General features: G+C 39.3%; 1 protein-coding gene across 2 annotated transcripts in view; it reads right to left on the bottom strand.

Moving 5' to 3' along the window:
* CDKL2 (cyclin dependent kinase like 2) overlaps window positions 1-22,982 on the bottom strand; it is a 49,488-nt gene extending 26,506 nt beyond the window's left edge. The window contains exons 1-2 of one of the 2 annotated variants that reach the window (XM_032334594.1): window positions 22,718-22,982; window positions 15,205-15,403 (exon numbers count right to left, since the gene is read on the bottom strand). In XM_032334594.1, the coding sequence (XP_032190485.1) occupies window positions 15,205-15,372 (168 nt within the window). In that variant the 5' untranslated portion in view covers window positions 15,373-15,403; window positions 22,718-22,982. Of the gene's footprint in view, window positions 1-15,204; window positions 15,404-18,260; window positions 18,742-22,717 lie in introns of those variants that run through there. The other variant, XM_032334593.1, reaches the window with a different exon arrangement.
* Window positions 22,983-23,337: the final 355 nt, after the last annotated feature.

Consider the following 23,337-nt stretch of genomic DNA (forward strand, 5'->3'; position numbering starts at 1 on the left):
AAAAAAAAAAAAATGCAAAATTGTTTTTACAACATTGAATTATTTAGCAGTCACTAAAATCTTCACGTAAGAAAAACATATAAATAAAATTTATAAACAGTATAAATTGTTAAAAGCATATACTGGTTTTTTACTTATAGTCAAAAGACCATACTTTCCCCTTCTCCTCTCAAGGAATACAATTAAACTGATGAGAAAAAAATGTAGCTCTGTCTTTGATGAAACTAAGCAGGATCTATGACCCCTATCCACAACAAACAAGGTGGCACTGCCAAATGTAGTCAAGATCAAACAGAAGTTTATGAAGATACCAAGAGATTGCCTGTAGCTAAAAAGCTGGGGAGAGCACAGTAATCCAAAATTGGTGACATACCCTGAAAAGGGAAAAACAAAACAAAACAAAACAAAAACAACTCCTTATTTGATAAAATAGGAACAAGATTTATGGGCTGTCAGTGAAAGCAACCCTAGAACTGAATGGTACCAAAGAGCAGCAAGGAAGGGAGGCCTGAATAATCACACAAAAACTCATTTGCTGGAAGCAAATCTCTTGGTGAGGCCAAATGGAAGGCAAAACAACTCATTATGAACAAACCAGCAAATGCAAGTATAACAGAAGTCAATCCTACAAACCAGGATTGCATTGTAAGGAACATCACTGGGAACCATGGTGGAGTCCTGCTAGCCTAGAACAAGATCACAGCTTCTCCCCCAAATGAAATAGTCCAGGAAGGGCTCACTTTGTTACAAAATAGGAAACAATAAAAAAGAAACCAATCCAGGATCTATTCAAAGATACTTTAAGAAAGAAATGGTGGATGAATACTCATCAGAAAATGTTGCCCCCATTCAAGGGAAAGAAACTACTAGCACACAGCCCTGAAAACCTTCAATGAAATAATGATCCAGGATGGGCGCTTGGGTGGCTCGGTGGGTTAAGCCGCTGCCTTCGGCTCAGGTCATGATCTCAGGGTCCTGGGATCGAGTCCCGCATCGGGTTCTCTGCTCCGCGGGGAGCCTGCTTCCTCCTCTCTCTCTCTCTGCCTGCCTCTCTGCCTACTTGTGATCTCTCTGTGTCAAATGAATAAATAAAATCTTAAAAAAAAAAAAAAGAAATAATGATCCAGGAAATTTATACCCAACAAAATTGTCTTTCATGTAAATGATGATGAAAAATTTTGAACATTAGCAGTGAATCCATTAGTGCAGGACTAAGTCTTAGACAAATGTGGACATCAGGGTCACAAAACAGAAAGTGAATATTTAAAACTTAATAGGGCACAAATGATATTACTAAAAAATTTTGAGAAAGAAGAAAATGCAAACAAGAGTGTATGTATGCTGATTTCCTCGTCAATGGGTCAAAATTATTTTCAAACTGAAATTTTAAATTACAAGGCCTAATTACAAGTTACATGGTAAACACTAAGAGAAATAAGATGTCTTTGAAAATCAAATGAGTGAGTGGGAGAGAAAAGGAAACAGAAACATAATAATTAGTTTATAAAGGATTACATATTTTATATAATGCTATAGTTATGAAAGTAACAGATAGTAAAAAAATAGTAAAAATAAAAATAAAAAACTAACAAATAATTACAAAAAGTAATTTCCAAGTTATCAAAGGAAACATATCCAGTATTTTAAAAATAATTCAGAGTATATAGAAAAATAATCTTAAAGGTGTACTAAAACATCATAATATTATAAATAATAATAACAAATATTTACATACTCTTTACTATGTTCCAGACACTATTCCAGCACAAAAACCCTATGAAATAGGTACCATTATTATTTTATTTTACAGATGAGGAAAACTAAAGCACGTAGAAGTTAAATAACCTATCCAAAGTCACACAGCAATAACTGCTAGAGGCCTCTGTCTTTTCCTGAAAACACTTCATTTTTGTTTAGTTCCTTGTTCACTTCCAGAATGTTTGCAAAGGAAGCACACCCAGATCTGCAGCTGACTTGAATGCAGAATATTTAGATTTCTTATTCTTAACCACTAAGCCATACTGACTCCTTTTTTTTTAAGATATTATTTATTTATTTGAGTGACAGAGAGAGAGTAGGAGAAGGGAAAGGGAGAAGCAGATTTCCCACTGAGCAGAGAGCCCAGTGCAGGACTTGGTCCTGGGACTCTGGGATCATGACCTGAGCTGAAGACAGATGCTTAACCAACTGAGCCACACAGGTGCCCTCATATTGACTCTTAAAGGGGAAAACAGTGAAAACTAAGACTGTACTTATCTGTTACATAATAACTCTAAATGGGCTAAACTCGCCTATTAAAACATTCCAGATTGAACCACAAAGCACTTTCCAATATATCACTGGTTAAGTGAATTAAGGAGTATCCATACAATGAAATAAACTGCAGCAATTAAAAAGAAAAATGTAGGGGCACCTGGGTGTTTTAGTCAGTTAAGAAGTTGGGGAAATGTGGGGTGCCTGGGTGGCTCAGTGGGTTAAAGCCTCTGCCTTCAGCTGGGGTCATGATCTCAGGGTCCTGGAATCGAGCCCCATGGTGGGCTCTCTGCTCAGTGGGGAGCCTGCCTCCCCTTCTCTCTGCCTGCCTCTCTGCCTGCCTCTCTGCCTACTTGTGATCTCTGTCAAATACATTTAAAATATTTTAAAAAAATAAAAAAGAAATTGGGGAAATGTGTTGCCAGTGGACTTGCCTTGCAAGGAATGTTAAAAGAAATACTTTAGAGAGAAGGAAAATAATATAGGCCAGAAAATCTGGTCTACATAAATAAAGGAAGAGAATCAAAGGAGTAAGCGAATATTTTTCTTATTCTTAACTGATATAACAGATAACAGTTTATTCAAAATAATAATATGAATAATGTATTTGATCACATGCTTATGAATATATCTTCTGTATATAAATGCTTAGGTATGCTTATATATAAGTGAGATGAATGGCAAAAATGGTACAAGAGACAGGATGAAGGAATTAGGATTACTTTATTATTAAAAATCACTCATATACATGTGAAGTGGTATAGTGTTATCCAAAAGTGGATTTGGATTAGTTGTAAACGTATGTTGCAAGTTGTAGGTTAAGTACCAAAAAAAAAAAAGTTTAAAAGGAACTATAACTGATAGGCTAAGAAAGAAAAAAAATGGAATCATATTAAATTTTCAATTACAACCACAAAAGGCAGAAAAAGAGTGGAAGACAGAAGCAGAAACCAAAACAAGGGCAACAAATAGGAAATAGTAATAAATATGATAGAGAAGGTATGTGCTATGGTGAATACTGTGAAATGTGTAATGATTTGCGGACTTGTACCCCTGGGGCAAATAATACACTATATGTTAACAAAAATAATTTAAATAAATAAATATATATATAAGGTAGATATTAAAACTATATCACAAAATAGCCAATTTGAACATCAAGGATCTAAATATTCCAATTAAATGATGCAGAATGTCAGAGTGGATCAAAACACACAACCTTACTATATGCTATCTATTAGAACTACACATTAAGGGGCGCTTGGGTGGCTCAGTCATTAGGCGTCTGCCTTTGGCTCAGGTCATGATCCCAGGGTCCTGGGTTGGAGCCCCGCTTTGGGCTCCCTGCTCACCGGGAAGCCTGCTTCTCCCTCTCCCACTCCCCCTGTTTGTGTTTCCTCTCTTGCTGTGTCTCTCTCTGTCAAATAAATAAATAAAATCTTAAAAAAAAAAAAAGAAACACACATTATAAAATGTGTATAAAACACATACAAATGAAAAGTAAATGGAGGGAGGGCACCTGGCTGGCTCAGTCAGTAGAGCGTGCAACTCTGAATCTCAGGGTTATGAGTTCAAGCTCAATGTTGGATTTAGAGATTACTTAAAAATAAAATCTTTAAATAAATAAATAAGGTAAATTAAATGGATGAAGAAAATGTACATACTAAGCCAAAGAAAGCAGGAGCAGTTATATTCCAGACTAAACCAAACTGCAAAGTAAGAAAAGTTATCAAGGATAAAGAGGGCATTTCATAACGAAAAGGTGTTAATTCTCCAAGGAGACATAATAATTCTTAGCATGTATGTGTCTAACAATAGAACATTAAACTATATGAGACAAAAATTGATAGAACTGCAGGGAGAAATAAACAAATCCACTATCATAGTTGAAACTGCCAACCATTCCTCTCAGAAATAGGCCCAACAGGTAAAAAATCAGTAAGGACTCACAGTTAAATTCAGCAACACCATCAACCAACTTGATATAACTGACATCTACAGACTACCGCAAAACAGAATTTACATTTTTCTCAAGTTCAAATGGAACACTCACCAAGAAAGACCACATTGTAGGCCACAAAACATACCTTAACAAATTTAAAATAATAGAAATCACACAATGTCTGCTCTTGTACCAGAGTGGAATTAAACTAGAAATCAACAAAAAGATAACTAGAAAATTCCAAAATATGTGGAGACTAAACAACACACTTCTAAAATGAAAACATAGACTAACAGTTCTACCTTCCTCTTTCTCTCACTCTTTCTCTGTGCTTTTATTTTTAAAAGCTGATGATTACCACATTTGGTAGGGGTCTGTAACTCAAAACAACTGTCCTATTGAGAATTCTTACAAAGTTAAACAAAATATTTTAAAATCCTCTTAAACAGGGGCACCTGGGTGGCTGGCTCAGTGGGTTAAAGCCTCTGCCTTTGGCTCAGGTCATGATCCCAGGATCCTGGGATCGAGCCCCACATCGGGCTCTCTGCTGGGCAGGGAGCCTCTCTCTCTCTCTCTGCCTGACTCTCTGCCTACTTGTGATCTTTATCTGTCAAATAAATAAATAAAATCTTTAAAAAAAAAATAAAATCTTCTTAAACATATAAAAGAGCCAAGAAGACAGTAAGGAATTACTGGGCCACAATCAAGAACAAGAGAACTCAGAGAGTTAATTTCAGTACTTAAGCTGATTTTGCCATTGACCAACAGGTGTGTAACTGAGCTTGGACTTTTGTGGCCTGTTGGGTCTAAGAGGGAAGGAAAAGTCAAAGTTCAAATGCCTTCCAAAGGTGGAGTCTCTGAAGCCCAGTGCAAGCTGGGACCCTAAGAACTATATCTTCCCCAGTAAAAATGGACAGAAATGAACCAGTCCCCAGTAGGCTTCACTTTAGCCTCAAATTATTCCTAAAAAATGTTTCAAATAATTTCCAGTGAAAAATCAAAGACAACCAGGTATAAAAAGAAATGCGATACCACAAATAAAAACTATTGGGACATAAAGAAAACCAAAGCAGATACAGCACGAGTTCAGATATTAGAATTATCAAATAAAGCTACTATGCTTAAAAAGAAAAAAGCCAACCTCAAAAAATTGTGAGAACTTGAGGCACCTGCCTGGCTCAGTTGGTAGAACATGTGGCTCTTGATCTCTAGATGGTGAGTTCAAGCCCCATGTTGGGGGTAGAGTTTAAGTAAGTAAGTAAATAAATAAATACAAAAAAAAAAAAAAGCAAAGCTTAAAAAAAAATGGGGTACCTGGCTGACTCAGTCAACAGAGCATGTGACTTGATCTCTGAGTTGAGTATAGAGCTTACATAAAAATTTTTTGAAAGAACTTGAAATCAGGGGTGCCTGGGTGGCTCAGTGGGTTAAAGCCCCTGCCTTCAGCTCAGGTCATGGTCTCAGGGTCCTGGGATGGAGCCGGGCATTGGGCTCTCTGCTCAGCAGGGAGCCTGCTTCCTCCTCTCTCTCTGCCTGCTTCTCTGACTACTTGCAATCTCTGTCTATCAAATAAATAAATAAATAATCTTTAAAAAAAAAAAAACTTGAAATCAGAAAAAGTGATATAGAAGACTTAGAACCAAATTAAAATTTTAGAACAGAAAAGTATAATAATTTCTGTTTACAATAACAGTAGACTAGGTAATTTATAATAACTCTCATACTGAGTACACGTAGAAAAGCTGGACAAAAATATAAAACCACTGTTGTAAGGAATAGGAGAGATAAAATAATAACGAATATCTAGACTAGGATCTTGAAAACAGAGACCCAGGGAAGTAAGCCAAGCAATTAGTTATTTTTTTAAAACCCTGGAAACATACAATTCAGAGAGAAGATTAAGAGTCTGAGTGACACTTTTGATAGTCTTATGGCCTGAGATAATAGCATTTGGGGTCTGGGGGCCATCAAGGTAGAAAGAAGGGGTACAGCCTGATGAGACCCCTTCCTACTTTGGGTTGGCCCAAAAAGTCCACAAACTATAATGCTGAATAATAAATAAGCATTCTCATGGACCACAGTTCAAATTCAAATAATGCAAATTCCTCAAACTGGACTAAGATGATGGTACAATGTTAGGTTTCCTGGAGTACACTCAAGAGCCACATAAAAGCAAGTATAATTCCTCTCAGGGGAAAGATAGCATCCAGAGACTCAAGCTATGTATACAATTTTTAAAAATTAATACAGGCATACAAAAGTTAATTTAATAAAAAACCAAGAGAAAAAAACAAACAATAGAAATAAACATATGGGAGATCCAGATAATAGGTACTTAGATGAAGACTTTAAAAAAGACAAAATAGTCAAAAAAAATCACAATAAAGAGTTTTGGCAGCAAAATGGAAACTAAAAAAAAATCCAATAGAAATACCAGAAGAATTGAAAAATACATCTTTAATTAAGAAGTCAATGCTTAAGTATAAAAGTACATTGTAAACAGTAGGTTGAAAAAGAATTACTGATTTTGAGGATAGGTTGGAAGAAAATATCTAGACTGAACCAGGGAAAAATGAAAGGCTGGAAAACACAGAGTATAAGAGACACATGGGGAAAATCTAATATATGCAACTAAGTTCTTAAATGGAGAAGATAGAATAAGACAGTAGCAATACATGAAACAATAATAGCTAGGTATTTTCTAAAAGTGACAAATGACATTATTTTACAGATGCAAGAGACATAAATTCAAGGTAAAAAAAATAGGGAAATTAACCCCACATCGAGGCCATTATTACTAAATTGCTGAAAATCAAAGTCAAAAAGAAAATCTTAATGCATCCAAAAGAAAAAAGACACACTAGGAAATATCTGACATTTCAATAGAAGCAATAAAAACCAGAGGAACAGTGGAAATGATATCTTGCACACAATGAATGTAATGGACTGCCAACTTAGAATTCTGTATCTTTTGCCAATAGTCTTTAAGCAAAAAGTAAAATAAAGGTGGTTTTTTTTTTTTTTTAGACAAACAAAAGTGGACAGCATTTCCTACCAGTGGATCTGCTTTAAAGAAAATAAAGGATATGTTTTATTGTTTTATTGTTTTATTTATTTATTTATTTATTCATTCATTCATTCATTTGGCAGACATTCATTCATTCATTTAGTTGACAGAGAGAGACAGCAAGAGAGGGGACACAAGCAGGGGGAGTGGGAGAGGGAGAAGCAGACTTGCTGAGCAGGGAGCCCAATGCAGGGCTTGATCCCAGGACTCTGGAATCATGACCTGAACCAAAGGCAGACGCCTAATGACTAAGCCACCAAGGTGCCCCAAGGATATGTTTTAAATACAAGGGAAATGACCCTATTAAATACAAGGGAAATGACCCTAGACGGAAGCTCAGAAATGTAAGAATAATTGGTGAGTAATGGGAAGGATAAATACGAGATATGTCCTAATAAATACTGACTGAACAATTTGGGAGGAATTTAATTATATATAGAATAAGATACATAGCAGGGACAGCACACATATCTGAAGTGATTCACTAGAGTGAATATGGAATGTGAGATACTGGCACAAACTTAGACAAATATACCAATGGAACAGAATAAAGAGTAGAAAAGCCACCCCTACATATAAAGACCTATGGCAAATGAGGAATTCAGAACCATGGAGAAAAGATGCTATTTTCAGTAAATGTTTCTGGGACAATTCTGGGACATCAATAAAGAACAAATAAGACTTGACTGTGTCATACACCATAATTAAGATCAAGTCTAGGTGTACTAAAATATAAATATGAGAACCAAAGCTATTAAGTTTCTGAATAATAGTATAGAAGGATACCCTAATCTCTAAGTAGAAAAAGACTTTTTGAGCAGACATAAATGGTACCAACCATAAAAGAAAATATTAAACATTATGCTAAGTGAAATAAGTCAAACAGTAAAAGTCAATTATCATATGGTTTCACTCATTTGTGGAACATATGGAATAGCATGCAGGTCATTAGGAGAAGGAAGGGAAAAATGAAGGGGGAGAAATCAGAGTGGGAGACACACCATGAGAGACTCTGGACTCCAGGAAACAAACTGAGGGTTTTAGAAAGGAGGGGGTTGGGGGGATGGGTTGGCCTGCTGATGGGTATTAAGGAGGGCACAGAGCACAGGGAGCACTGGGTGTTATAAGCAAACAATGAATCATAGAGCACTACATCAAAAAAGCAATTGCACTACTGGGTATTTACCCTAAAGACACAAATGTAGTGATCTGAAGGGGCACGTGCACCTGAATGTTAATTGCAGCAATGTCCACAATAGTCAAACTACAGAAAGAGCCTAGATGTCCATCAACAGATGAATGGATAAAGAAGATGTGGGGTATATATACAATGAAATACTATGCAGCCATCAAAAAATGAAATCTCGCCATTTGCAAAAACATGGATGGAACCAGAGGGTATTATGCTAAGCTAAATAAGTCCATCAGAGAGACAATTATCATATGATCTCACTGATATGAGGAATTTGAGAAACAAGGCAGAGGATCATAGGTGAAAGGAGGGAAAAATGAAATAAGATGAAACCAGAGACAGATACAAACCATAAGAAATTCTTAATCTCAGGAAACAAACTGAGGTTTGCTGGAGGGGAGGAGTGTGAGAGGGATGGGGTGGCTGGGTGATGGACATCAGGGATAGTATATGCTGTGGTGAGAAAAAATTAATTAATTTTTAAAAACTAATCATGTACTGTATGGTAACTAACATAATGGAAAAAAATATTAAAAATTTGACTACAGGGGCGCCTGGGTGGCTCAGTGGGTTAAAGCCTCTGCCTTCGGCTCAATTCATGATCCCAGTATCCTGGGATCAAGCCCCACCTTGGGCTCTCTGCTCAGCAGGGAGCCTGTTCCTCCTCTCTCTCTGCCTGCTTCTCTGCCTACTTGTGATCTCTGTCAAATAAATAAATAAAATCTTTTTTAAAAGTTTTGACTACATTGAAATTAACTACTGTTGAGTGAAAGATAACATTAAGAGAGCAAAAAGAAAGTTTTGATAATAAGTAAAATTAAACTATAGTAGTTAGGAATGCATGTTTATTTGGTAAATGCAGGGGAAAAATCATGGCAGTGACTAACATGCAAGTCGGGATAGTGTTTACCTTAAGGGGGAAGGAAGGGGCTAGGGTGATTGGGAAAGTACAAGAAAAGTGTTGTTGGCAATGTTTGATTTCTTGACCTGGTGATTCTATGAATGTTTGCTTTCCAATAATTCACTAAGCTATAATTATATTTTTGTACACCATCTAATACAATACTCAAAATTAACAATTCAGTGATGGAGATTAACCATACTGAGGAGAAATTATTTAACTGAATGATGAATCATAATAAATTATGCAGAAGGGGCATAGAGAGACAAATAGATGAAAAATAATTCAATGAGAAGATTTATGTTAACTGAAGTCCCAAAAATAGAGGAGAAAGGGAATGAGTTGAAATAATATTTGAAGAAATAATAAATGAGAATTTTGTGGAATTAATAAAAGAAATGATATCATAGATTCATAAAGACCCCAATGAAGCAAGATAAAAGTTATCCAAACTAGACACATTGTGAAATTTCAGAAAAACAAGATCAAAGAGAAAATTCCAAGTAACAAGAAAACAAAACTAACTTATGCTGATAAGAAATAAGATAGTTGTGGGGCACCTGAATGGCCCAATCAGTTGAGTGTCTCACTCTTGGTTTTTGGCTCAGGTCATGGTTTCTGGGTTGTGGGACTCAGCACTCAGCATGGAGTCTACTTGAAATTCTCTCCCTCTGCCCCTTCCCTCAAATAAATAAATAAAAACTTAAAAAAAAAAAAAAAAAGAATTAGGATACTTGTGACCTGGATAGAGGAGGAAGGCAGTAGTGGCTACAGAAGACATAAGGGAAGCTTATAGAGTGATTTTAATGTTCTCTCTCTTGACTTACATGGTGGTAACATGGAGTTGTTTAATTTTTAAAAATATACAGAGATGTATTCTTATGAGATACATACTTTTCTATATGTCCATTTAATGTTAATAAAAAGCTGAATGAAAAAAAAATGCAGACATAAAAAAATAAACTTATGAAAGAGCAGCAATTGGATTGACACCTGACTTCCCAGGAGCAGAATGGAAGCCGGAGGGCAAAACAATGTTACCTTCATTTTATTGAAAGAAAACAACTGCCAACCTCAAATTCCATACACAGCAAAAATATCCTTCAAGTATGACAGAAAAAAGACACTTTCAGGGGTGCCTGGGTGGCTCAGTGGGTTAAAGCCTCCACCTTCGGCTCAGGTCATGATCCCAGGGTCCTGGGATCGAGCCCTGCATCGGGCTCTCTGCTCAGCAGGGAGCCTGTTTCCCCCTCTCTCTCTGCCTGCCTCTATGCCTACTTGTGATCTCTATCTGCCAAATAAATAAAAACAAAATCTTAAAAAAAATTTTTTTTTAATTTTTAAAAAAAGACACTTTCATGCAAACTAATAATGAAATGTTTTGTATACAGTAGATCATCACAAAAGGAAATCCTAAATAATACACTCCAAGAAGAGAAGAGATCCCAGATAAATGGCCAGGGATGCAAAAGGAAGAACAAAGAAAGCTATAAGTAAATATACACCTAAATGAACAGTGAACAATAACTATGTCTTGTGATGTTTAAAAAATATGTAAGAGTTAATATACAACAATGTTAGCATATGATGGAAAGGAATAACCAGAGATAAGTATTGTAAGGATGTGTATTACCTAGAAGAAAAATACAAGTATCAGATAATGTTAGACTTGAACAAATGTCTATGATAACCACTAAAAAGAAATATGATGTATAATTTTCAAATTATTAGAAGGAAATAAATTATAAATGTAATTAATCCAAAGAAGTAAAAAGAAATACAAAAACAGAAAGATAAATGACACATAATAAGATGGTAGACTTGTGGTGAAATATACTAGAAATTACATTATGTATAAATAGACTAAATATTCCAATTAAAAGGCAAAGGTTGCCAAAGAAGACGAAAAGCTAAATGTGACGATATGATGTTTATGAGACACATATCTTAACAAGAATTGAAAAACTTCCAAGTAAAAATGTATAAAAAGATACACTATGCAAACACTAACCAAAATTAAACTAGTGTAGCTTTATTAGCTTCACACAGACTTTAAGGAGAAATATTAATAAGTTGTTTCATGATAAAATATTTGATTCAACATGAATATATAATTCTAAATTTAATGTACTTACATAGCTTTTCTGTTTATAAACATTAAATGAACTACAATGAAAAACAGACAAATCAATTAACTCAGAGGAAGAGTTTAACATATTTCTTCTCAGTACCGTGGATGGTCCTCCTCTATCAGGGAAGGTCATCCACGGTAGACTGAATGTGCAGCGTTGGGAGAGATGCACATGGAGCAGTGAGGTGATGAAGGGGACACCACTGCAGCCAGCCAAATCAACCCTCAAGATCAATGGGGTGACAGATGTCACAGCCAGATCACTCTCAAATCCAATCCCTATCAAAATACCATCAACAATTTTCAGAGAGCTGGAACAAATAATCCTAAAATGTGTACGGAATCAGAAAAGACCTCAAATAGTCAAAGCAATCTTGAAAAAGAAAACCAAAGCTGGAGGCATCACAATCCCAGACTTCAAAATATATTACAAAGCTGTAATCATCAAGACAGTATGATACTGGCACAAAAACAGACATACAGATCAATGGAACAGAATAGAGAACCCAGAAATGGACCCTCATCTCTGTGGTCAATGAATCTTTGACAAACTGAGAAAGAATGTCCAATGGAAATAAGACAGCCTCGTCAACACATGGTGCTGGGAAAATCGGACAGCCACATGCAGAAGAATGAAACTGGGCCACTTTCTTAGACCCTATACTAAAATGAATTCATAATGGATAAAAGACCTAAATGTGAGACAGGAATCCATCAAAATTTTAGGGGAGGGGAGGGGCACTTCAGTGGCTCAGTCACTAAGCACTTGCTTTTGGCTCAGGTCATGATCCCAGGGCCCAGGAATCGAGTCCCATGTTGGGCTCCCTGCTCAGCGGGAAGCCTGCTTCTCCCTCTCCCACTCCTCCTGCTTGTGTTCCCTCTCTTGCTGTCTCTCTCTCTCTATCATGTAAATAAAGTCTTAAAAAAAATTCTAGAGGGGAATATAGGCAGAAACCTCTTTGACCTCAGCCACAGCATTTTCTTGATAGACATGTCTTCAAAGGCAAGGGGAAAAAAGGCAAAAATGAACTATTGGAACTGACTTAATCAAAATGAAAAGCTTTTGCACAGCGAAGGAAATAGTCAAAACTAAAAGGCAACCTACAGAATGGCAAAAGATATTTGTAAATGTCTCATCAGATAAAGGGCTATATCCAAAATCTATAAAGAACTTATCAAACTTAGCACCCAAAGAATGAATAATCCAGTCAAGAAATGGGCAGAGGAGGGGCACCTGGGTGGCTCAGTGGGTTAGGCCACTGCCTTCAGCTCGGGTCATGATCTCAGTGTCCTGGAATCGAGTCCCCCATCAGGCTCTCTGCTCAGGGGGGAGTCTGCTTCCCTCTCTCTGTCTGCCTCTCTGCCTGCTTGTGATCTCTGTTTGTCAAATAAATAAATAAATAAATTTTTAACAAAAAAAAAGAAAAAGAAATGGGCAGAGGACATGAACAGACAGTTCTCCAAAGAAGACATACAAACAGCCAACAGACACATGAAAAGATATTTAACACCACTCAACATCAGGGAAATACAAATCAAAACCACAATGAGATACCACCTCATACCAGTGAGAAAGACTAAAATTAACTCAGGAAACAACAGATGTTGGCAAGGATGCAGAGAAAGGGAAACACTCTTACAAGGTTGATGGGAATGCAAACTGGTGCAGCCACTCTGGAAGACATTATGGAGGTTCCTCAAAAAGTTAAAAATATCTGCCTTCAGGATAGAGCCCTGCATCCGGCTCCCAGCTTAGCAGGAAGCCTGCTTCTCCCTTTTCCACTCCACCTGCTTGTGTTCCCTCTCTTGCTCTGGGTGTGTGTGTGTCAAATACATAAATTAAAATCTTAAAAAAAAAAAAAAGAGCTACCCTACAGCCCAACAATTGCACTATTTGGTGTTTATCCAAATGATACAAACATAATGATTCGAAGGGACACCCCAATGTTTATAGCAGCAATGTCCACAACAGCCAAACTATGGAAAGAGCCCAGATGTCCATCGACAGATGAACTGACAAAGAAGATGTGGTATCTATCTTTAATGGAATATTAGTCAACCATCAAAAAGAATGAAATCTTGCCATTTGCAATGACATGGACGGAACTAGAGGGTATTATGTGAACTGAAATAAGTCAGTCAGAAAAAGATAAATATCATATGATTTTACTCGTATGTGGAGTTTAAGAAACAAACAGAGGAACATAAGGGAAGGGAAGGAAAAATAAGACAAAACCAGAGAGGGAAGGAAAGCATAAAAGTTTAGGAAAAACTGAGGGTTGCTGGAGAGGAGGTGGTGCATGGGGGCTGGGGGGGGATGCAGTAACTGTATGATGGGCATTCAGGAGGTCACATGATGCGATGAGCACTGGATGTTATATGCAACTGATGAATCACTAAATTCTACTTCTGAAACTAATAATACACTATGGGTTAATTGAATTTAAGTTAAAAAAGAAATACAAAATAGAGAAGATCAAACATTATATTCCTAAAGATAAATAAAATTGATAAACTTCTGGTGAGACTGATTAGAGAGAGAAAAAGATCCCACAGTAGGCCTGAGACCTGAGACTTTGAAAGGTCTGCTTGCGGGGCGCCTGGGTGGCTCAGTCGTTAAGCATCTGCCTTCAGCTTGGTTCATGATCCCAGAGTCCTGGGATCGAGCCCCACATCGGGTTTTCTGCTCATCGGGAAGCCTGCTTCTCCCTCTCCTACTCCCTAGCTTGTATTCCCTCTCTCGCTGCTTCTCTCTCTGTCAAAAAAATAAATAAAAATCTTAAAAAAAAGAAAGGTCTGGGGCGCCTGGGTGGCTCAGTGGGTTAGGCCTCTGTCCTCGGCTCAGGTCGTGGTCTCAGGGTCCTGGGATCAAGCCTTGTGCCTGCTTCCCCTTCTCTCTCTGCCTGCCTGTCTGCCTACTTGTGATCTCTCTGTCAAAAAAATAAATAAAAATCTTTAAAAAAAGAAAGGTCTGCTTGCGAAGGGAGCCCTTGGTTGGCACGTGGGAACTTGGATGTCATGAGGGGTCTCGTCATTTCCAGAACTGATGAAGTGGCTCAATGTGTGATAAAAATGTTTACGCTGAATCTCTGTGTTCCTTTTGGGACTCTGAAATTTTGGTATGAGTCAGGCAGAGGGTGTCTTACATGAACATCCTCCAGTAAAAACCCTGGACACAGAATGTATGGAATCTCCTTAGTAGACAGTATTTCACGTGTGCCGTCACAGATCATTTTTGGAAAATGTATAAGTGCATCCTATGTGACTCCACTGGAAGAGGATTCTTGGAAACCTGTGACAGGTTTCCTCTGGAATTCATTGCATGTGCCTTTTCCTTTGCTGGTTTTGCTTTATATCCTGTCACTATAATAAATCACAGCCATGAGTACAACCTCATGCTAAGTGCTCTGAGTCCTCCTATTGAATCATAGCATGGGGAGTGGTCTTTAGGAACCCCCCACAGAGATGACTGATAGACAGATACACAGGTAGATAGATAGGCAGATGGATATAGAAAGAAGCAACTAATATTTCAAAATCATGTTTATATTCATAGGACATATGAATATGCATATATAATCATTTTATTTATTTAATGTCAAAAAAGAAATTTATGTCTTAAATTTTGGCATGGAAATTAATATAAGAACAGTAATTTTTTTCTAAAAATGCAATCTTGATCAAGAAACAACTTTTTTTTAACTCAGTATTTACTCACCTTTAGTAATTTGATTTCTCGCATAGCAATTTTTTTAACCATTTTGTCATCATCACTTTCTAAGAACTTCTTGATGGCCACAATTCTTCCACTATCTTTATTCCTACACTTCATCACCATTCCATAGCTCCCTTCTCCAACCAATCCTAGGTTCTCATATTTTTCCATTTTAATTCAAAACCGGTAGGAATTCTTCTTGCTGTGGAAACCAAAACATAGAGTTAATAATGCTGAGCATATTAATTTCCTCCACCTTTCCAGTAAATTAATTCTTCCCCACTTGTTTTCCATATTAGAGCAGTTGCTGTGTTAATGGGTCTTCTGCTCTGACTCACAATTTCTTACTGCTTCTACATCTAAGCTATGTTTCTCAAATTCTTTCATTTAAACAAGACATTTCACAGTAGACAAGAATTAAAGCCATTAAGTTTAAATTATTAGATACCATATTAATGAAATTCAACATATTCTTAATTCAGATAAAGCAATATTTGAACTATCATGGAAAACAATTATAGCTTACTTTAGAAAAAAACAACTCCTTTTCACTCAGAGGTGAAAAAGCACAAGTGAGTTTTGTTTTGTTTTTTAAGATTTTACTGTTAAGTAACCTCCACACCCAAGTGGGACTCAGACTCATAGTGAATGACTCAAGAGTCATTCACCCTACCGACTAAGTCAGCCAGGTGCCCCAATGAGTTTGGTTTTAGTGAAGATCATATTTATTTTTTTTACATCAGGTTTAAAAAAGCAAAGTTGAGGGGCAAGTAGGTGGCTCAGTTAGTTAAGTGACCGACTCTTAGTTTCGGCTCAGGTCATGATCTCCTGGGTGGTAGGATCGAGCCCCAAGTCGGGCTCCAGGCTCGGGTTGGGGGTAGGGGAGGGAGGGTCTACTTAAGGATTCTCTCCCTCTGTCCTTCCCCCGACTCATGCTCTCTATCTCTCTCTCTTTCTCAAATAAATAAATCTTTTAAAAAAGCAAACTTGAAAATCTTTATGCACTTTCTACTCAGTTGGGAAAAATATTTGTTCACAAATGATCACGTACCAAGTTAACACTAAGAAACTTTCACAAAGCTGTTTTTCTTTACCTTCCTTAATGTCGTAATTAAATTCCCATATTGAATTTACAAAATAACAACAATGACATCACAGTATATAAGCAAATTGTTTAAAAATTAAATTTTAGTAGGACCAAATACAGTAATTCAAAAATCCTTTTAATGATTACTCACTTTGAGTATGATCATTTGAATTTTGTGTTTAGAATTCTTTTACATCTCATTATATGACATTTTTGGATAATGGCTATCCTAATAATGACTGATGAAGGATCAGTGAACATTCTTCTACATATTTTGGTATAGAAAAAAACTTTTCAGTTCAAATACAGATAGATTTTAATTCACAAGACTTGACTGTCATGAAATATAAAAGCTAGTAACTCCAAAGTTAAATTTATTTATTTATAAAATATTTTATTTATTTATTTGACAGAGAGAAACACAATAAGAGAGGGAACACTAGCAGGGGGAGTGGGAGAGGGAGAAGCAGTCTTCCTGCCAAACGGGGCACCCAATGCAGAGCTGGATCCCAGGACCCCGGGATCATGACGTCACCAGAAGGCAGACACTTAACAACTGAGCCACCCACGTGCCTCTGTAGCTGATTTTTTTTTAACCTAACAATACAAGAATACTCGTTCATAAAACGTTGAAAGAAAAAAAAGTCACCTATTTCATTAATTGTGTCCTATGGCAATCTAAAACTAATTTACCCAGATTGTGAATTGTGATGTTTCATTTTCTTCCATACTTATCAGTTATCAGCACACTGACAACAAAAACAAAATAAATACCCTCTTTGTTCTAGCACACTGTGATTATCCAGCGTGTATACATCTTCATCAGTTTACCTTAATAATCTAAGGATAGATAGACAGATAGGTAGGCAAACAGACATGGAAAACCAGAAGACTGTGCCGAAGTGGGAAAAGATGAACATAAATTCCCGTCAACACCAACTCCAACTATTTCGTATTTTACCACTAGCTTTGATAGTAGTTTCTATAAGCTGTTTACAGAGCAGTGTCCACAACACTAACTTTCCATATGTGACATACTAACTTCCATTGAATCTCTACTATTTTTTTTAAAAAATGTCTGTCTGAAAAAAATTCTCAGTGTAATTCTCTCTCTCCTTTCCTGAAATTCTTTTCCCCTTCCGTTAAGACAGCATGCTTTCTTAAGGGCTAGACCGTTAGGTTTCTCATGCCAAGAGCAAAAATAGGGGGCCACTATAATCTGAATCATTTTTAAACACTTTGCAATTGGTGTCCTCAATGCCTGAAAATGCAAAGTGAACAAAATTAAGATTACCTTAAGCAGGTCTAAGATGTGATGAAGCGTATCGCAAGTTAACAGTAAGCAAGTTTGTTTGTTTGTTTTTAACAGTAAGCAAGTTTTATTCTGGAAACCAACCAGGCATGTAGGCACAACACGCTGAACACACCTGCTTTTTACTTTTTACTGCCCACAAATACCTTAGAAGTATCCCAGCTTAAAAAGCCTCTGGTTTCCTGAAACAGTTACTCATAAACTACAGTTTTTCATGCCTTCTACTCCTGTGCACAGACTGAAAGGCTGCCTGGCCAAATTGGCAATGCCGTATTCCTGGACACGTGCCATGGAAGCATATGGTTCTAATGCCAACAATCAGGTACTAAAAACAATGCTTTTTTTTATTATTATTTTGTTAAGGACAGACAAATCTATCATAGATCAATGAACGAGATAATAAAAGTTTTTAAAAGTATTGTACAAATAAAAGAAAAAATTTTAAAAAATAAATAAATAAAAAATCAAAGTACTGTACTTGGGGCGCCTGGGTGGCTCCGCTGGTTAAGTGACTGCCTTCAGAGCGACGGGATCGAAGCCCGCATCAGGCTCTCTGCTCAGCAGGAGTCTGCTTCTCCCTGTGACCCTCCCCTTCTCATTCTCTCTCAAATAAATCAATAAAATCCTTTTATAAAAAGATGATACATGTATTATGCTTACCGTTTCTTTAAAATCCTTTCACATGGAAAGACCCAAAGGTTTCCAACTCGGAAACAAATTTGGGGTGAGATGCATCTCGCTCGCAGGTCTACAAGACGCTGACTAGCAAACCGGCAGTTCCGGAGCTGGCTGGGTCTCTTCTGGGGACGCAGCCGCGGGCCGGGGGCGAAGCGGGCGGGGAGGCAGAGCGGCCTCGGCCTGCCGCAGGCGCGCACTCGGGAGGACCGCGGGCCGCATGCTGCCGTCGTCAAGGCGACGACCTCACTCTGCCCCAACCATCGGCCCAGTCTCCCGAGAGAGGTACAGCCCGGGTCAGAATGCGCGCACGGCAGGCACCAACACGCCCGTCAAGGCCACGGCCCGTAAAGAAACGAGCTGGACGGGAGGCGCCGACTCCCCGCTCTCCAGGCGCCCAGTCCCCCGAGTCTGTGAACCTGCGCGGCTCCCGCAAGCCCCGGGCGAAGGCGTTGGCCGCCGAGCTGCAAGGGGGCGGGCTCTCACCCGCCCGGCCCCGCCCCGAGTGCGCCAAGCTTCCCGTGCTCTGATTGGCCGGGCCCTGTCGTCACGAGCCACGATTGGCTCAGCGCCAGCCACCCTGCCCCTGCACCTGGGGCTTGGCCGGGTTCTGCTCGCCGAGGCGCAGACGCCTGCGCCCGCTGGTACTTCGGTTCTGGAGCGGAGCGGCGCCGTCTGCCTTCGCCGGGAGGCCTGTCCTCGCCGCGGAGGGCTGGAGGCGACTCCGGTGCTCGCGGAGAGAATGAAGGGGTGGTGGCGCTGAGGGACTGGGAGAAAACAGAAGAGGGACACAGGCAGAGGGCGACGAAGCACTCCTCCCCGCGGCCCTGCTGGGGCGGGGAGCCGGGCCTGCCCTGGGCGCCCCCACCCGGGAAGGTGCCGGCCTGACCGCGATTCGATGCTTCCCTTCCGGTCGGGGCAGTGGGGCCAGGCCGGGCCGGGTGGGTGACGAGGGTGACACCCTAGGAGGTGATGATTAGTAGCTGAGGCAAGGTGAAAGCAAGCAGGTGACAACGCAAGCGACGTCAGGAGGGACCTCGAGGACAGCTTGGGCACTGAAAGCGAGGGCCACACCGTGGCTGGAGATAATGGAAGGGAGAGAGAAGGGTTAGGGCGTCCGGGAGGCGGGAAGAGAGGTGCAGCGCGGGCGTGTGGCCGCCGAGGAGGGTGCGGTTGCGGGTGACACTTGAAGGCACAGACAATGCCTCAGGGCTAGCTAGATCCAGGGCCAGGCAAGACTTGGTGGTTAAGAATGACGCACAGGCTTGAGTCACATTAAGAAATGGGGTTTTAGATAGAAACGTAGTGATCCGAAGGGGCAGGTGCGCCTGAATGTTTATAGCAGCAATGTCCACAATAGCCAAACTATGGAAAGAACCTAGATGTCCATCCACAGATGAATGGATCAAGAAGATGTGGTATATATACACAATGGAATACTACGCAGCCATCAAAAGAAATGAAATCTTGCCATTTGCGACAACATGGATGGAACTAGAGCGTATCATGCTTAGCGAAATAAGTCAATTGGAGAAAGACAACTATCATATGATCTCCCTGATATGAGGAAGTGGAGATGCAACATAGGGCTTTAAGGGAGTAGGACAAGAATAAATGAAACAAGATGGGATTGGGAGAGAGATAAACCATAAGTGACTCTTAATCTCACAAAACAAACTGAGGGTTGTTGGGAGGAGGGGCGTTGGGAGAAGGGGGGTAGGGTTATGGACACTGGGGAGGGTATGTGCTATGGTGAGTGCTGTGAAGTGTGTAAACCTGGTGATTCACAGACCTGTACCCCTGGGGATAAAAATATATGTTTATAAAAATAAAAAATAAAAAAAGAAACAGGGTTTTCAAGTAGTTTGGGGTTTAGGCCATGCCCCTCCAGTGAGAGGCCTTAACCGTTTGGATCTTTTCACATTATGTCATGAAGACTGGGACCCTGGTGGACTCAGTCCACCGAGCGTGCAACCCTTGATCTCAGGGATCCTGAGTTTGAGCCCCTCCTTGGGTGCAGAGATGATGTAAATCTTTATAATTAAAGAAATCATGAAGACTAAATGTTTTATCATTGTATTTGGTCTCTAGAACACCTTGATCCAAGTAAGAGAATGTCCTGGAGCAGCAGATATCTACAACCGTAGTCAAAATTAGGTATTAATTCCTTCTTGTACACTGAGAAATAAATGTTCTGATTTATAAATTATCTTCTGTGAGCGTGGTTAGCATGAATTAATCTTCCAGTGCTTGGTCACCTTGGTCAAGCTGTTAAAATCTAGTTCCTAAAGCTATAAGGAGCAGACCTAGGACCTGGACATGGAAAGAATACAATTCTTTGGTCAATTTAAGATCTCATAATATAGAAGTTACCTCTATCCCTGGCTCTAACCAAGTTGGAGGGAGCCATACCCCCTCTGTAGGTTATACCTACTCTGATGAATTTTTTATATGAATTCAGGAGACCCTCTATTATAAAGTAGCAAATCCAGTTTTGTTAGGACTGAGCTTGAAGAATAAGAATATAAAAATATTTTACTTTTCCAACCTTGTAAGTATATTCAACAATGTAAACATTTAAAGGCCCCTCCAGGCAAGAGGCCCTGAAACTTAAATAACCTGTTTATACCCCACAGGGGAACCAAAAGGATAAAAACTAAAAATACTACATTTGGTGAGTAGACAATGCTTGAGAAAACAGTTTTAAAAAAAAAAAAAAACTGAGTTTGAAAGCCAACTGTGAAGGAGACATAGGGTATTCAACAATTGTACATCCTAGGTAAAGCTACCTACAGGTTTACTAAGGAGGTAGTATTAGGTAGAAACAGGATTAGGTTATTGCTTATTTTTCTTTTTCAACTGGGAAATCTTTGTAGGGAAAAAGAATGCAGGGGTGCCTGGGTGGCTCCGTGGGTTAAACCTCTGCCTTCAGCTCATGGTCTCAGGGTCCTGGGATTGAGCCCCACGTCAGGCTCCCTGCTCAGAGGGGAACCTGCTTCCCCCTCTCTCTCTGCCTGCCTTTCTGCCTACTTGTGTTTTCTCTCTGTCAAATAAATAAATAAATAAATAAATAAATAAATAAAATCTTAAATTTAAAAAAAAAAAAAAAGAAGAAGAATGAAGAGAAGCTTTAAAGAGGCATGAAAAGCCCAGGACAGGTATTAAAGGTGGTAAAGTATGAGATGGTCTTACCCATGAAGAGGCTTAGAGAAAAAAGGGAAAACTAAGAAAAGTGTAGGACATACACATTAGCTTGCTTGGATCTTCTCAGTAAAAGAACTTCATCTTTATTGAAAAAGATAATGGTGAGATTGAGGCTCAAGGATTTAAGAGCAAAAATACCTTGAAATAGGTAGTTATGAAGAAGGCTTTGTTCTATGAAAAGAATACAAAATAGTAAAACATGCCCATTTGAGCCTGGGCACCATGAATTTGCAGTGAAACCAACTGACTCGGTTTTATAGGACTTGGCATCCCCAAGGGCAAGAATGGAGAAAGCAGATGGCTCACAAGCTAACCCTGAGATGATTGGTACTGCAAGGAGAATAAAGGAGTTAAGAAATTAAGTATGATGGAGGGCTACTAGCTGGCTCAGTTGGAAGAGCATGCGACTCTTGAGCATTTCTTCCTGGCTATCCAACTGGCATATGAAACTTAACATGGCTAAGAGAACAGTTGATTTCTCCCTCCACAATCTACTCCTGCTTCTTCGATACAGAGTACAGCTTCGAACGGCTTCGAACAGAGTACAGCTTTCCACCCAAGTTCTGTAAAAACCCCAGGGATTATCCTGAAACATTATCTTTCCCTCACATTCAGAATCTAATACATAATTAAGTCTTCTAGTTCTGTCTCCAAAATGTATCTTACTAGCTGGCTACTTATCACCATCTTCACCATTGCAATCCTAACCTAAGCCACCATCAATCATCTGATATCCCTTCCTGACAGGCTCCACACGAATTCAGATCACATCACCTTCCTGTTCAGATCCCTACAATCCCGGAACAAGGGTAAAATCCAAACTATAAGGCCACCCACAATTTAGCTCTTATCTTTTTTTTTTTTTAAAGATTTTATTTATTTTATTTGACAAAGATCACAAGCAGGCAGAGAGGCAGGCAGAGAGAGGGAGGAGGAAGCAGGAAGCCCAATGTGGGGCTCGATCCTAGGACCCTGGGATCATGACCTGAGCCGAAGGCAGAGGCTTTTTTTTTTTTTTAAGATTTTATTTATTTATTTACTTGACAGAGATCACAAGCAGAGAGGCAGGCAGAGAGAGAGATAGAGAGAAGCAGGCTCTCTGCTCAGCAGGGACTCGATCCCAGGACCCTGAGATCATGACCTGAGCTGAAGGCAGCGGCTTAACCCACTGAGCCACCGAGGCGCCCCGAAGGCAGAGGCTTTAACCCACTGTGCCACCCAGGCGCCCCAGCTCTTACCTCTTGATATCTGCTGTTATGAACCCACCGGTCCTCGGACACACGAAGCTTCCAAACACAGTGCCCGAGCCCGTGCATTTGTTCTTTCTATTGGGAATGTCTCCTACCAGTATCATAGCTGCCTTGTCTTTATTTTGGACTCCAAATGCGCCTCTTCAGAGAGGCCTTTCATCACCACCCTCGGTAATGATTACAGAACAGCCCATTTTCTGTCACTGTTACATTCTCCACTAGCTCTGCCCTATTAGCCATGTGACCTTGGGAAAGTAGTTAACCCCCAGAGAGAAGCAGGCTCTCTGCTCAGCAGGGACTCGATCCCAGGACCCTGAGATCATGACCTGAGCTGAAGGCAGCGGCTTAACCCACTGAGCCACCCAGGCGCCCCGAAGGCAGAGGCTTTAACCCACTGTGCCACCCAGGCGCCCCAGCTCTTACCTCTTGATATCTGCTGTTATGAACCCACTGAATTAACTCTTCTGTAAAATAAACAGGGTTCTTCCTCATAGGATTATCGTTCGGATTGTTTTGTGCCCAGAACTTATCAAGACTGAAATTCCTTATTTCCATGTTTGTTGCCACTCTCCCTCAAAAGATACAAGTTTCCAGAGGGTAGGCTATAC

This window comes from Mustela erminea, chromosome 2 (assembly GCF_009829155.1).
Source record: "Mustela erminea isolate mMusErm1 chromosome 2, mMusErm1.Pri, whole genome shotgun sequence".
NCBI lineage: Eukaryota > Metazoa > Chordata > Mammalia > Carnivora > Mustelidae > Mustela > Mustela erminea.